The sequence below is a fragment of the Elgaria multicarinata genome, chromosome 4 (assembly GCF_023053635.1).
Source record: "Elgaria multicarinata webbii isolate HBS135686 ecotype San Diego chromosome 4, rElgMul1.1.pri, whole genome shotgun sequence".
Classification (NCBI taxonomy): Eukaryota; Metazoa; Chordata; class Lepidosauria; order Squamata; family Anguidae; genus Elgaria; species Elgaria multicarinata.
The window spans coordinates 6,284,659-6,296,946 of record NC_086174.1 but is presented as its reverse complement, the minus strand read 5'-3'; the positions used below and the strand labels follow the sequence as shown (position 1 = coordinate 6,296,946).

General features: G+C 48.0%; 1 protein-coding gene across 1 annotated transcript; it reads left to right on the top strand.

The window, feature by feature from the left end:
- Positions 1–1,703: 1,703 nt before the first annotated feature.
- On the top strand, positions 1,704–12,044 carry SOX7 (SRY-box transcription factor 7). The gene is made up of 2 exons (XM_063123764.1): positions 1,704–1,935; positions 10,877–12,044. Exons 1-2 carry the CDS (start codon positions 1,704–1,706, stop codon positions 11,779–11,781), a joined length of 1,137 nt encoding a protein of 378 aa, XP_062979834.1. The 3' UTR covers positions 11,782–12,044.
- The last annotated feature ends 244 nt before the right edge of the window (positions 12,045–12,288 follow it).

The window sequence follows — 12,288 nt, the reverse complement described above, 5'->3', positions numbered from 1 at the left end:
AATCGCTCTCTCCACTTCCAGGCCTCTAATCCTGGGCAGCCAGTGTGGTGTGGTGGTTACCGGGACACAGGAGACCCGGGTTCAAATTCCTACTCAGCCCTGAAGCTCACTGGGTCAATTGGGGCCAGTCGCTGACTCTCATCCTATCCTAACCGCAAAGCAGCCTTCCTCAACCTGGGGCGCTCCAGATGTGTTGGACTGCATCTCCCAGAATGCCCCAGCCAGCTGGCTGGGGCATTCTGGGAGATGCAGTCCAACACATCTGGAGCGCCCCAGGTTGAGGAAGGCTGCCGCAAAGGCTTGTTGCAAGGATGAAATGGAGAAAAGGGCAGGGTATAAATGTAATAAATAAATAATCCCAAAGCTTCTGTGCTCTGACTTAATCAGAGAGAGAGGGGAGAGAGAGAGAGAGAAGAGAGAGAGAGAGAGAGAGCATGCCCCACTTTGCATGGCTATTCAGGTAGTTTTCATAGACGCACTAATTCCTGAGCTGGAATTGCAATGCATTGGCTAGAGATGGTTACACAGCATGTTGTAAAAATCAGAGTATCAGGAGGTGGAGCTGAAGAACCCGAGACTTCTGCCTCAAGCTAGTCTGGGGGGTGATGGGAAAAGGAGGGAGCCCTCCATTTGCATTTCTAAGAATGTCCCTCCCTGCCCCCAACCACACACATCCTCCAAGCCCTGGAGCGGGCAGGTATTTCTGCAGCATCTCCCCTGTATCAGCCTCAGCATCTTCTCTTGGAGCAAAAAGGTTGTGGTGGTTCCTTGTTGTGTTCCCAATTTGGGTGTGTGTGTGTGATTTGGGGGGAGTTTGGAATGGCAGGGCACCTACATTTAATATCTATTAAAAGAGATGTTGAGGCTCAGGTTTGACCGGACATGCTCCGATGTGAAAGCCCTCAACCTCTGGGAATGCCCTGTAGCTATTCAGAGGTGATGAAAATGCCCTCTGCAGCTCCTCAGGAGCACTGCCGCCCCCCTATGCTCACCTGATAAGTTCTAGGAGACCCGCCACTGAAAGCAGGCACGCTGCACGTTCGAAGATTGAGCCCAGCCACTGAAAACAAGAGGTGCTCTGCACGTGCTCAGGGGCGCTGTCGCCTCTTAAGAACACAAGAAGAGCCCTGCTGGATCAGACCCAGGGTTCATTTAGTCCGGCATTCCGTTCGCAGCCGTGGCCACGGGGAGACCCCCCCCCCCAAAGCAGGACCTGCGTGCAACTAACCTACCTCACAGGGTTGTTGTGGGGATAAAGTGGAGAGGAGGAGGGCTGTGTAAGCTGCATTGCATTCCTTGCAAGAGGAAAAAAGGCAGGATATAAATGTAATAAATAAAAATAAATAAAATAAACTGGGCCCCTCCCGCCCGTGTTCCCCAGCAAGTGGGGCGCAAGGGCGGACTGTTCCCACCCGAGGCGCTCCGAGCTGCGGCGCTGAGAAGAGGCGGCGCTCTGTGCACGCCCAGGAGCACGGTCAGCTGCTGCAGGCCCTGCGGCGTGCCTGGCTTGTCCCGGCCCCTCCTCCCGGCGGCCAGGAGGCGCGAGGGCGCGCTCGAGGCGGAGCCGGGCCCTGCCCAGCAGGCGGCAGCTGATAAAGAGCGCGCGGCAGGCAGGCGGACGCCGGAGTCGCGGGTTTGCTTTGCAGCGGGTGGAGGGACATCGCCGCTGCCGCAGGTTCGAGTCCCGGCGCTGGCCGGGCGGCATGGCGGCGCTGCTGGGCTCGCCGTACGCGTGGCCGGAGCGCCTGGACTGCCCCGCGGCTCTGGAGCTGAGCGGCGCCGGAGGGCCGTCGGGCCCGCGCCACGACAAGGGCCCCGCCGAGAGCCGCATCCGGCGCCCCATGAACGCCTTCATGGTGTGGGCCAAGGACGAGAGGAAGCGCCTGGCCGTCCAGAACCCGGACCTGCACAACGCCGAGCTCAGCAAGATGTTGGGTGCGTCAGCCGCGGGGGGCTGGGCGGGCGCGGGGTCAGGGCAGCCCGCGGCCGGCCGGCGCGCGTCTCCCGCCCGCGGACCCCAGCGGACATCCAGGCGCTGCCGGCCGCCCGGGCAGCTTGCCGCGGGCAACCCCGAGCCCAGGCGGGCGGAAGGGCTAAAGGCGCCCTGCAGCCCAGACGTAGGCTGCGTCCCGACGCCGCGCTCGTCAGCTGGTAACAGGGGCAGAACGGGAAACACGTGTCGATGAGCGCGTCGTCGGAACGCAGCCGGAATCACAGGCCACAGCTAGATCTAAGGTTTCTCCTGGGATCATCCAGGGTTCGCCCCTGCCTGAGCGCTGGATCCCCTGTGTGTCACCTAGATGAACAGGTTTGACCCCTGGACGATCCAGGGATAAACCTTGGGTCTAGCTATGGCCTAGGTGACACACAGGGGATCCAGCGCTCAGGCAGGGGCGAACCCTGGATGCTGGTCTAGCTGTGGCCACACTCACCGTCTTCCTCGACCCCCAGCCCCAAATCCTGCCCCATGAAAAGCCCCCCTTCGCTTTCGGAGCGGGCGTTAAGCGTGGGCTAAAATCTCGCCCAGGGACGCGCATTTACGCATTCGTTCCCGCGATTGGAACAAATGCAACCCGGAAAAAAAAACTTATTATTACGGATTTATTCGTTACTTTAAAGCCCCGCGCTTTCACTGCGTTGCTCCCCAAACTCCCATAGAATTGCCTTAGGGTGGAGGGGGGGGGAAACACCTCTTATTTGCCGGTTATTCGTTGGGTTCATCCCCCCCCCCCCGATTTCATTTCGATTGGGGTTGGACCGCGCGTATTTACCGGGGGTGGTTGAGACCAGATTTTTTAGGATTAGGATTTCCATCAGATGAAAAAAAAAATTTTCTTTTCTTTCTCTGGCGTTTGTAAAAGATCAGACTTGTCACTCGGAGAAAGGGTTTGTGTCTGGGGTGTTTTGAAAACCAGACGCTCCTCGTTTTCGGTTTGCTTTGCCAGTGTTTCTTAAAACATGCTGGGTACCAAAGTTTAAATTAGGGATTTATTAAGAAGTGTTTGCAGTTGCAAAGAAAGAAAAGAAACACACACAAAAAAATCCCTTTATTGAACAGAATGAGACTCTCAGCGAACTGTCGGATTTACTATAAATCTGCGGTATTACAATTTTACAAAGCCGAGAGGGGTTAGATGTTTTTCAGCAGAATTCAAGATTGGGTTGTGTTTTGGTTTTTTTTTTGCAAATGCTATCAGAATAGCATCATAAGAAAGAAAAAAGAATAATATGGATATATCGAGGGGTACTCACGACATTTGTAATGTTTTGAGGTTTTCTCGTTTCCTTTGCAAATTCATACATAGCAGAACTATTTATTTTTATCTGGGAAATTTAAAGTATACCTGGATTTTATGCTTTTTAAAATAATAAGTGAATGTTCAAAATATTCTGGTTCGGATGTTAGATTGGCCGTGCTAAGGAGGAGTCCGCTGATCTGTTTTTGGAAGAATACGAGAAAGTTTTTTTTAAAAAAAACCATGTAGAATTTGAAATGTGCAAAGAAAAAGAAATTTCTCAAATTTATTTCTTAGTATTTATTTAAGTTGCATCTCCAGGCAATTGCTTGGGAGCTAGGCAATGCAAATTAAATAAATAGATATTTATGATTTTACCTAGTCACATGTTCGTAAAAAGTGTCTGAATTGCAAAGTGGGGGTGGGTCACATTAAAACCCCAATAAGGGACTACATATTAAGATTTCTTCAAAATCAGGATAAAATGAACAAATTCAACATTTACTGGCCACAAAACAGAGTAATTCAGTAACCTCCTAAAACATCTGGTGTGTAAAGCGTTGGGTTGTATCCAACTTTAGTCTTCGTTAAAGTGCCATTCATTTCAATGGGTTTACTCTATGTAGGATTAAGTTTGCAAACTTAATCCTATGTAGAGTAAACCCACTGCATGTAAACCTAGTAAGACCACAGAATGGTTGGCACAAGCACTTTTATTTGAATTTCTTCTCTGTGTGGGAAGGCGCTGTTCCTTTAGAAACGAAATTATTTTATTTACAATTGCACTTTTGAAATGGGAATTAATTTTAAAGTATAGGGGAACTTGGCAACTGGTAGCAATTCCAGTTTGTAATTCAACGCCTATTTTAATGTATTTTGGGCTGTAATCTTATACACACTTACCTGGGAGTAAGTGCCCCTAAACGGCAATAGAGTACTATCTCTTACACCGCAATCCTATATGTACCCATTTAGCCAAAAGTCCCATTGACTTCAATGGGGCTTACTCTCAGGTAAGTAGGTATAGGATCACAGTCATACTGTGTGTTATGCAAGTAGGGTTCCTTCTGAACCAACTTCGGGCAGATCGAAGCAGGAATTGTGTACTGTCTGATCTCAACCAGGCTCACTTGGAAATAAATCCCATTGATATCAATGTGATTTACTTGCAAGTAAGTATATGTAAGGCTGCAGCAATGAACTTTTGCAGGAAGATGGAGGGAGAAAATGGGTCTCCTATGAACTTTTGTTGCCTGGCGTTTTTTTGTTCTGTTTTTAATTCAAGTGTCGGGGGTTCAAAGTCAGCCATATGCATTTTCTCCACAATGTTAGACGCTTCTGTCATGTGTGACAGTCTCCAGTCTTCCTTTCCCCCCTAAACTAAAGAGCTTTTTCTCGTTGGGAGGGTGTTCCAACTCTGTGATAATTTGAATTGCCCGTTTTTCACCTTTGCTAGCATAGCAATACCATTTGTGGGGGGACGGGGGACAGTGGAGGCGGGTGTCTCCGAGAATCCTCCCCGGGTTTCAGTCAGAACTCTAAAGGAGTTTGATGTCAGCAGGGTGGTGAATCCGCTCTGGGTTTCACTCAGAACCCAGAGTGGTTTTGCCACCCCGCTGACATTGGAACCACCAGCCTCCCCTGACCAGAACTATACACAGTATTCCATGTGTGGCTGAGTTGTAAAAAGGCCTGCCTGTATTGGAAGTTTTAACTTCACTTCTTTTCCTTATGATCCCAAGCATGGGATTCGCTGTGTTTGCCATTTTGTGGCCTGGACCTTTGGAGGGATCCTTTGGGAGCTCTTCGTAGTGTTCTCAGGATCTCACCATCCTAAATAATCAGATGTTGTCTGCACACTTGGTTACTTCACTGCTCTCTAGGCCATTGCTTATGCAGGATCAGGCCCCGGTAACAACCTCGGCATCCAAAGTACATGTTATTAACAGGAATATCTTGGAATGCTGGGAGTTGTTGTTGTTGTTGTTGTTGTTGTTATTATTATTATTATTATTATTATTATTATTATTATTACACCTCAGAGCCTATGGCCAGACTTTCTATGCTGGCGATAAATTATGCAAGGCAGACTTACCTGTGGAAATTGCTCAGGGTGAATATTAGGCTTTGCAGATTTGAGGTTAGCTGTGTTATTTTGTAACAGCAGAAAAAGGTTAAGGGACAGGCACTTAGCCAGGCTTCAGTTGGGAGTTTTCTTTCCCCCCATTCAATCTTAGGAGAACTGGGGGAGGGGTGGGACATTTATGGGACCATGGAGTTGGTAGGAGCTGTGTAGAGGCAGAGTGACAGAAATGGAGGGTGGGGGGCAGAAATACTGTGCGTTCTTTCCTACTCCCAGCTCTGTAACTTGACTTCGCTTCAGAGCAGGTTAAAGTTCAATAGCTGGATCTCTGTTCCTGGATATCCACGCCCAGAAAAGTTGTACCTGTTGAATTGCTGCCTGCCAAAGAGCAGCTAATGGCACAGGCACCCTTCCAAGTAAAAGAAGGTGGCAGCCCTGGGGAGGGAAGGGTTTGGAAAGAAATTGGGAGCTGAACCCTGCTCATAGATTTTTAGGAAGTCCTCTGGATGGTGTGTGTGGGGTGGGGTGGGGTTGTCCCATTCTCCTCCGGCAGTGCTGCAAGGCTGGGTCAGGAAGCTGAGAAGGATGTGGAGGGAAAGGCGTGAAAGAATTAAGTTGTCAGTGAAATGGTGAAGATTTCCTACATCTAGGATTGCTCAAGGGAACTTCTCTGCCTATCGCTCCAGATCTGCGTTCAAAGCCGAAGGCTGAAATTGCCCGGCTTAAAATTCTGATGGCTTTTCCAAGTCAAAAGTTGCGCAGTGCCGGAACTTGGGCATGTGTGCTGTTTTCGAGAGGTTGAGCGGAGCATTTGAGACATCCGCAGTTTCAGTCAACAAGAGCTGGATAGCCGAAGGCCTATCCAGTAGAATTTTAGGATACTTTTAGTATCCTTTTAGGATGCTTTTAGGATGTTTTTAACAGCGTATACTATGTTTTTAATCCATATTTTATGCTTGCTGTTGTTCACCGCCTCGATCCAATCGGAGAGGAGGGTACAAAATATATTATTATTATTATTATTATTGTGGCGAGATGGGAGCTGCCATTCCTTAGTACAGTAACAGCACAATCCTGTGTGAGTCTACTCAAGGCGAGTCCTATAGAGTTCAGTTGGCTTTACTCCCAGGAAAAAGGGCATAGGATTGCAGCCCAGCACTCTAGGACCAAAGGAGCTCTTATTTATTGATTACATTTTCTCTCGCTAAATAAATTTTCTCTTATCCGCTGGTGCGTGCGTGTGTGTGTGTGTGTGTGTGAGGGGCTTGGTGCCTCTGTGTACGTGCCTTCATCCTTGCTACATCCCATTTTTAGATAGCTCCAACCATCGGGCCTTCCAGCTGTACTTATCGAATAGTAAGAATCCTTTGCAAACGTCTTACTTAATTTGGGGAGAGTATATATTTTCTCCTTAATGCATGCAGGTGATTTCTGTGAATTGAGTCTGACTGCAATGTCTCCCAGTACTGTTTTGTCCCGTAACTGACGCGCAGTCCCGTCATTGCTCACTTTGGAATTTAACTTTGAAATGTTGCACTTAAATTTGAACTTCTGAATATACTTGGCTGTTGAGAAATGGATGTTGGGTGACAGCAAAGAAGCATGCACATATATAAACACCAATACATTTATTTATTTATTTATTTCATTGCATTTGTATACCGCCCCATAGCCGAAGCTCTCTGGGCGGTTCACATAAGATAAAAACACTTAAAAACAATATACAAAGATTAAAAACCACAAAAACAAGCAAAATACGCATACATTTAAAACCACTATAACAACTTTAAAAACAGTGAGCCGAAAAACAGACCCACGGTCATTATATATTGCTAAATTGCAAATTAACTTCGTTGGGTGACACTACATTTTTGTACTTTCTCTCTCTCTCTCGGATATGACGCTGCATGTCACTTTGAACACTTTGCATTTTGGAAAAAGCACGATGGAGACTTTTAATCAATAACATGTTTAATTAACGTTCAACATTTTAGTGATAAAATGCCCATCTTGCTTTTTCCAAAATGCAAAGTGTTCAAAGTGACATGCAGCGTCATATCCAAGACAGACAGACAGACAGAGAGAGTACAAAAATTCAGCATCTCCCAACCAAGTTAATTTGCATTGTACTGGGATTTGTATATTTATATATAGCACCATCAATGTACATGGTGCTGTACATAGTAAAAGAATAAAACAACATCACCCGGCCACATAGGCTTACATTCTAATAAAATCATAATAAAACAACAAGAGAGGTAAGAGAACGCAACAAATAGGCACAGGGGACAATAAAATTTTAACAGTGTAAAAGTAAGAACAAAGTCAAGTTCTAAAAGCTATAGAAAAGAAGAAAAGTTTTCAGTTGAGCTATTTTATTTATGACAGGGAAATATTTTTAACTAGGGTCACCATATGAAAAGGAGGGCAGGGCTCCTGTATCTTATTAACAGTTGCATAGAAAAAGGAATTTCAGCAGGTGTCATTTGTATATATGGAGAACCTGGTGGAATTCCCTCTTCATCACAGCAGTTAAAGCTGCAGGAGCTATACTAGAGTGACCGGATTTAAAAGAGGGCAGCTTTAACTGTGGTGACGAAGAGGAAACTTCACCAGGTTCCCCATATATACAAATGACACCTGCTGAAATTTCCTTTTCAATACAACTGTTAAAGATACAGGAGCCCTGTCCTCCTTTTAATAGGGTCAGCCTACGAAATATTATAGCCTCATAGGCACACATTAACCCCTGTGTTATAACTCTGCTGAATTTATTTCTAAAATAAACATCAACATTATCCCTTAGCCCAGAAAACCCACGTTCCTATTTCAACATCATTATAACTTGTATAATGTGTTCCGCGTGCCGGGTTGACGGCCTTGTTCTTCTCTACAACATCCTTGTGAGGTGGGCTGCTGTTTCCCAGCCCTTGAGCGAAGGAAATCTGAGAAGTGGGAGGGACAGCGGCCGATGAATACTCATTCATTTATTTAAAGCACGCTGGAAGGCCTGCATAGATTTACAAGTTGTAGTGGGAGGCTGCAGTCTAGCCGCTAGCCTCCCCAAACATTCCGCATGCACGTTGCTACAACTAAAAAGATGTGCTCTGTAGTAGATGCTCCCTTAGTCTAGAGGCCAGGGGACTTTGTGAGCAGCGTCTGGTGTTGACCTGAGTGTTTGGGCAGGCTTGGGTTGGCAGTCTTTCAGCAGCCTCTCAGACCCAAGAACAGCACTTAATCCTTCATCACCCCATATGTTGACCTGTGGTGTGCTCACTGGGTGACCTCGGACCACTCACATGCACTCAGCCTAACCTAGCTCACAGCAGGCCCATTCAGAAGACCCCTTAAACCATGGCTATAACCATGGTGGTTAAGCTGGAAAGCCAGGCTGCATTCAGAAAACCCCTTAAACCATGGCTATAACCATGGTGGTTAAGCAAGAAAGCCAGGCTGCGTTCAGAAGACCCCCCTTAAACCATGGCTATAACCATGGTGGTTAAGCTAGAAAGCCAGGCTGTGTTCAGAAGACCCCTTAAACCATGGCTATAACCATGGTGGTTAAGCTAGAAAGCCAAGCTGTGTTCAGAAGACCCCTTAAACCATGGCTATAACCATGGTGGTTAAGCTTGAAAGCCAGGCTGTGTTCAGAAGACCCCCCTTAAACCATGGCTATAACCATGGTGGTTAAGCTAGAAAGCCAGGCTGTGTTCAGAAGACCCCCTTAAACCATGGCTATAACCATGGTGGTTAAGCTAGAAAGCCAGGCTGTGTTCAGAAGACCCCTTAAACCATGGCTATAACCATGGTGGTTAAGCTAGAAAGCCAGGCTGTGTTCAGAAGACCCCCTTAAACCATGGCTATAACCATGGTGGTTAAGCTAGAAAGCCAGGCTGTGTTCAGAAGACCCCTTAAACCATGGCTATAACCATGGTGGTTAAGCTAGAAAGCCAGGCCGTGTTCAGAAGACAACTTAAACCATGGCTTTGGTTCAAGATGTCTTTTGAACACGGCCTCGCTTTCTAGCTTAACCAATAAACACGAAGGCTGCAGTGGATAATCTCAAATGAGAAGGCGTGCCCCGAGGCACACAACCGCATAACAGTAGCAGGAAACGGGACGCTAATCCGGACTCCTGTTATTTTGGATGTCAATGTAACGTTTGGGAAGTCATTTTTGACTCCCTATTCTACGTTGTTTGATGGAACTGCTTTAGATTTGACGTTACTAATTTGTTTGATTGAACTGCCTTATAATCGTAGTTATTATAAAATGTCACTGTTTTGAAATTCCATATAAATATTGTTGGATTCAACTGTTATGCGGTTGTGCGCCTAGGGGCACTCCCTATCATTTCTGGCTTAGCCGCCATGGTTGTAGCCATGGTTTAAGGGGTCTTCTGAATGAGCCCAGTGTTGTTGTGAGGATAAAATGCTGTGAGGGCTAGACACCTGTACACTTGTACACTGCTGAGAGTTCCTGGGAAAGGTGTAGCTAACGGGTGGGGATACATAACATAAATAAGGAGAAAAATCCTGTTTGCCGGGGTACAACCCAGTGGAACGTTCACCCAGGGAATCCTATTTCCTTCTGAGGGGTTTTGCAGGTGAGATGTTTATTAGATGGTGCTCCTGAGTCGAACTCTTACTATTTCATAGGGTGACCCTATGGAAAGGAGGGCAGGGCTCCTGCATCTTATTAACAGTTGCATAGAAAAGTGAATTTCAGCAGGTGTCATTTGTATATATGGAGAACCTGGTGAAATTCCCTCTTCATCACAGCAGTTAAAGCTGCAGGAGCCTGACCTCTTGACCATATACAAAAGAGGGCAGGGCTCCTGCAGATTTCACTATTGTGATGAAGAGCGATTTTCACCAAGGCCTGCATGTATACAAATGACACCTGCTGAAATTCCCTTTTCTATGCATCTGTTAAAGATGCAAGGAGCCCTGCCCTCCTTTCCATAGGGTCATTCTATACCCGCCTATTTTAGCTTCAAGCTCTTTACTGCCTATTACTAAGCAATCGGAGAGACATTTCCTAGAGTGACCAGATTTAAAAGAGGGCAGGGCACCTGCAGCTTTAATTGCTGTGATGAAGAGGACATTTCACCAGGTTCCCCATATATATAAACGACACCTGCTGAAATTCCCTTTTCTATGCAACTGTTAAAGAAGCAGGAGCCCTGTCCTCCTTTCCATATGGTCACCATACTGTTTCATTATTTATGCAGTGCTGTCAATGTACACAGCCCCTTACAAAGCAAATGGATAATAGTTGAGGGTAATAACTGAAGGTAATAATTGATGATAATAATAACTGGTAAAGAATAATGAGTAAATAACAATGTGCCAGCCCTTGGCCCCAGGAGATTACAATGAAGGGTGTGAAGCGAGTAAGAGACAATATCCCAAACGGAGAGAGAAAAATGTAGCAGGGCCGCGTGGGACCCAACGGGCCTAGTTTAGACAAGGATGTGGTGGCGGCTTCATTTCTTTGCGCGTCATCCCTTCTGTGCATTATAAAAAGGGGGAAAATCTCTGTCTTGTCCTTGCAGGCAAGTCCTGGAAGTCTTTAACCCCGTCCCAGAAGAGGCCCTACGTGGAAGAGGCGGAGCGGCTGCGGGTTCAACACATGCAGGACTATCCCAACTACAAATACCGGCCTCGCCGGAAGAAGCAGGTCAAGCGGATCTGCAAGCGGGTGGATCCGAGCTTCCTGCTGGGGAGCCTCTCCAGGGATCAGGACCCCGCGGCGGAGAAGAGGCCGTGCGGCCGTGCGGTGGGCAAGAAGGAGGGGCGGTCTGACTACTCGCCCGCTCCGGTGCTGCCGAACCTCGGGAGATACCGGGAGGCCCAAGGCAACGGCGCCGGCGGTGGCTCCATGGAGACCTATCCGTACGGCCTGCCCACGCCGCCTGAGATGTCCCCGTTGGATGTGATAGACCCCGAGCAAAGCTTCTTCTCTTCCCCTTGCCCCGAAGATCCTCACCACCCTCACCTGTCTGGAACCCCCTACCCTCTGGACTATGTCCCCAGCGCCCTGCATTGTAGCCACCCTCTCAGCCATATGGGGGTCTCCCGGCCTGCCTCTTCCATCCACCCGCCTCCCTCGGCCTGCCCGCCTCCCCCGTCGGGCAATTATTACTCCCCGGCGTTCCATCCCGCCATGCATCCCCCCAGCCTCCACGCCCACCTTGGCCAGCTCTCGCCTCCCCCGGAACACCAGAACTACGACAGCCTGGACCAGCTGAGCCACGCGGAACTCCTGGAGGAGATGGACCGCAACGAGTTTGACCAGTACCTGAACGCCCCCGGAGACCCCGAGTCCAACCCGCTGATCGCGGGCAGCCACGTCCAGGTATCGCAGGCGTCTGGCGTCTCCCACTCCTCCGAGACCAGCCTTATTTCCGTGCTGGCTGATGCAACGGCCACTTACTACAATAACTACAGTGTTTCTTAGATTCGGGAGGAGAGATCTGCACCTCGGACCAGCCAGGGAAGGACTCTCGAGGGGTTTCCTTGGACAGTAAAAGGTCTTTGGGCATCTTGACTTCTCTACCCCTTCTCCTCAGGGTTGCCCAGTCTGAACTGAAATAGCTTTGGAGTTTTCTCTCTAATAGGTAATTAATTTATCAACATTCCCTCTGCCCCCCTCCCCGTCCCCCCATCTAAATATTGAGTATCTTGACTTCAGAGTGGAATTTGTGGGCAAGTGTCCTATCGCGTGCACGTGTCCCGTCCGTCGTCATGGGCTTATCGCAGGAGGTCTTTGCTCCGATTTCTTTCTTTCTTAGTTGACACTTCGAAGGGCAGAGGGGGAACAGCCTTCCCCAACCTGGTGCCCTCCAGGTGTGTCATCTCGGTCAACGTGACCACTGCTTGCAGCTACTTTACCTATTGAACTGTATTCGCGTTAGAGGTCTGCAGTCGCCTGCAGTCTCCTGTACAATATTCATTCTCAAAATAC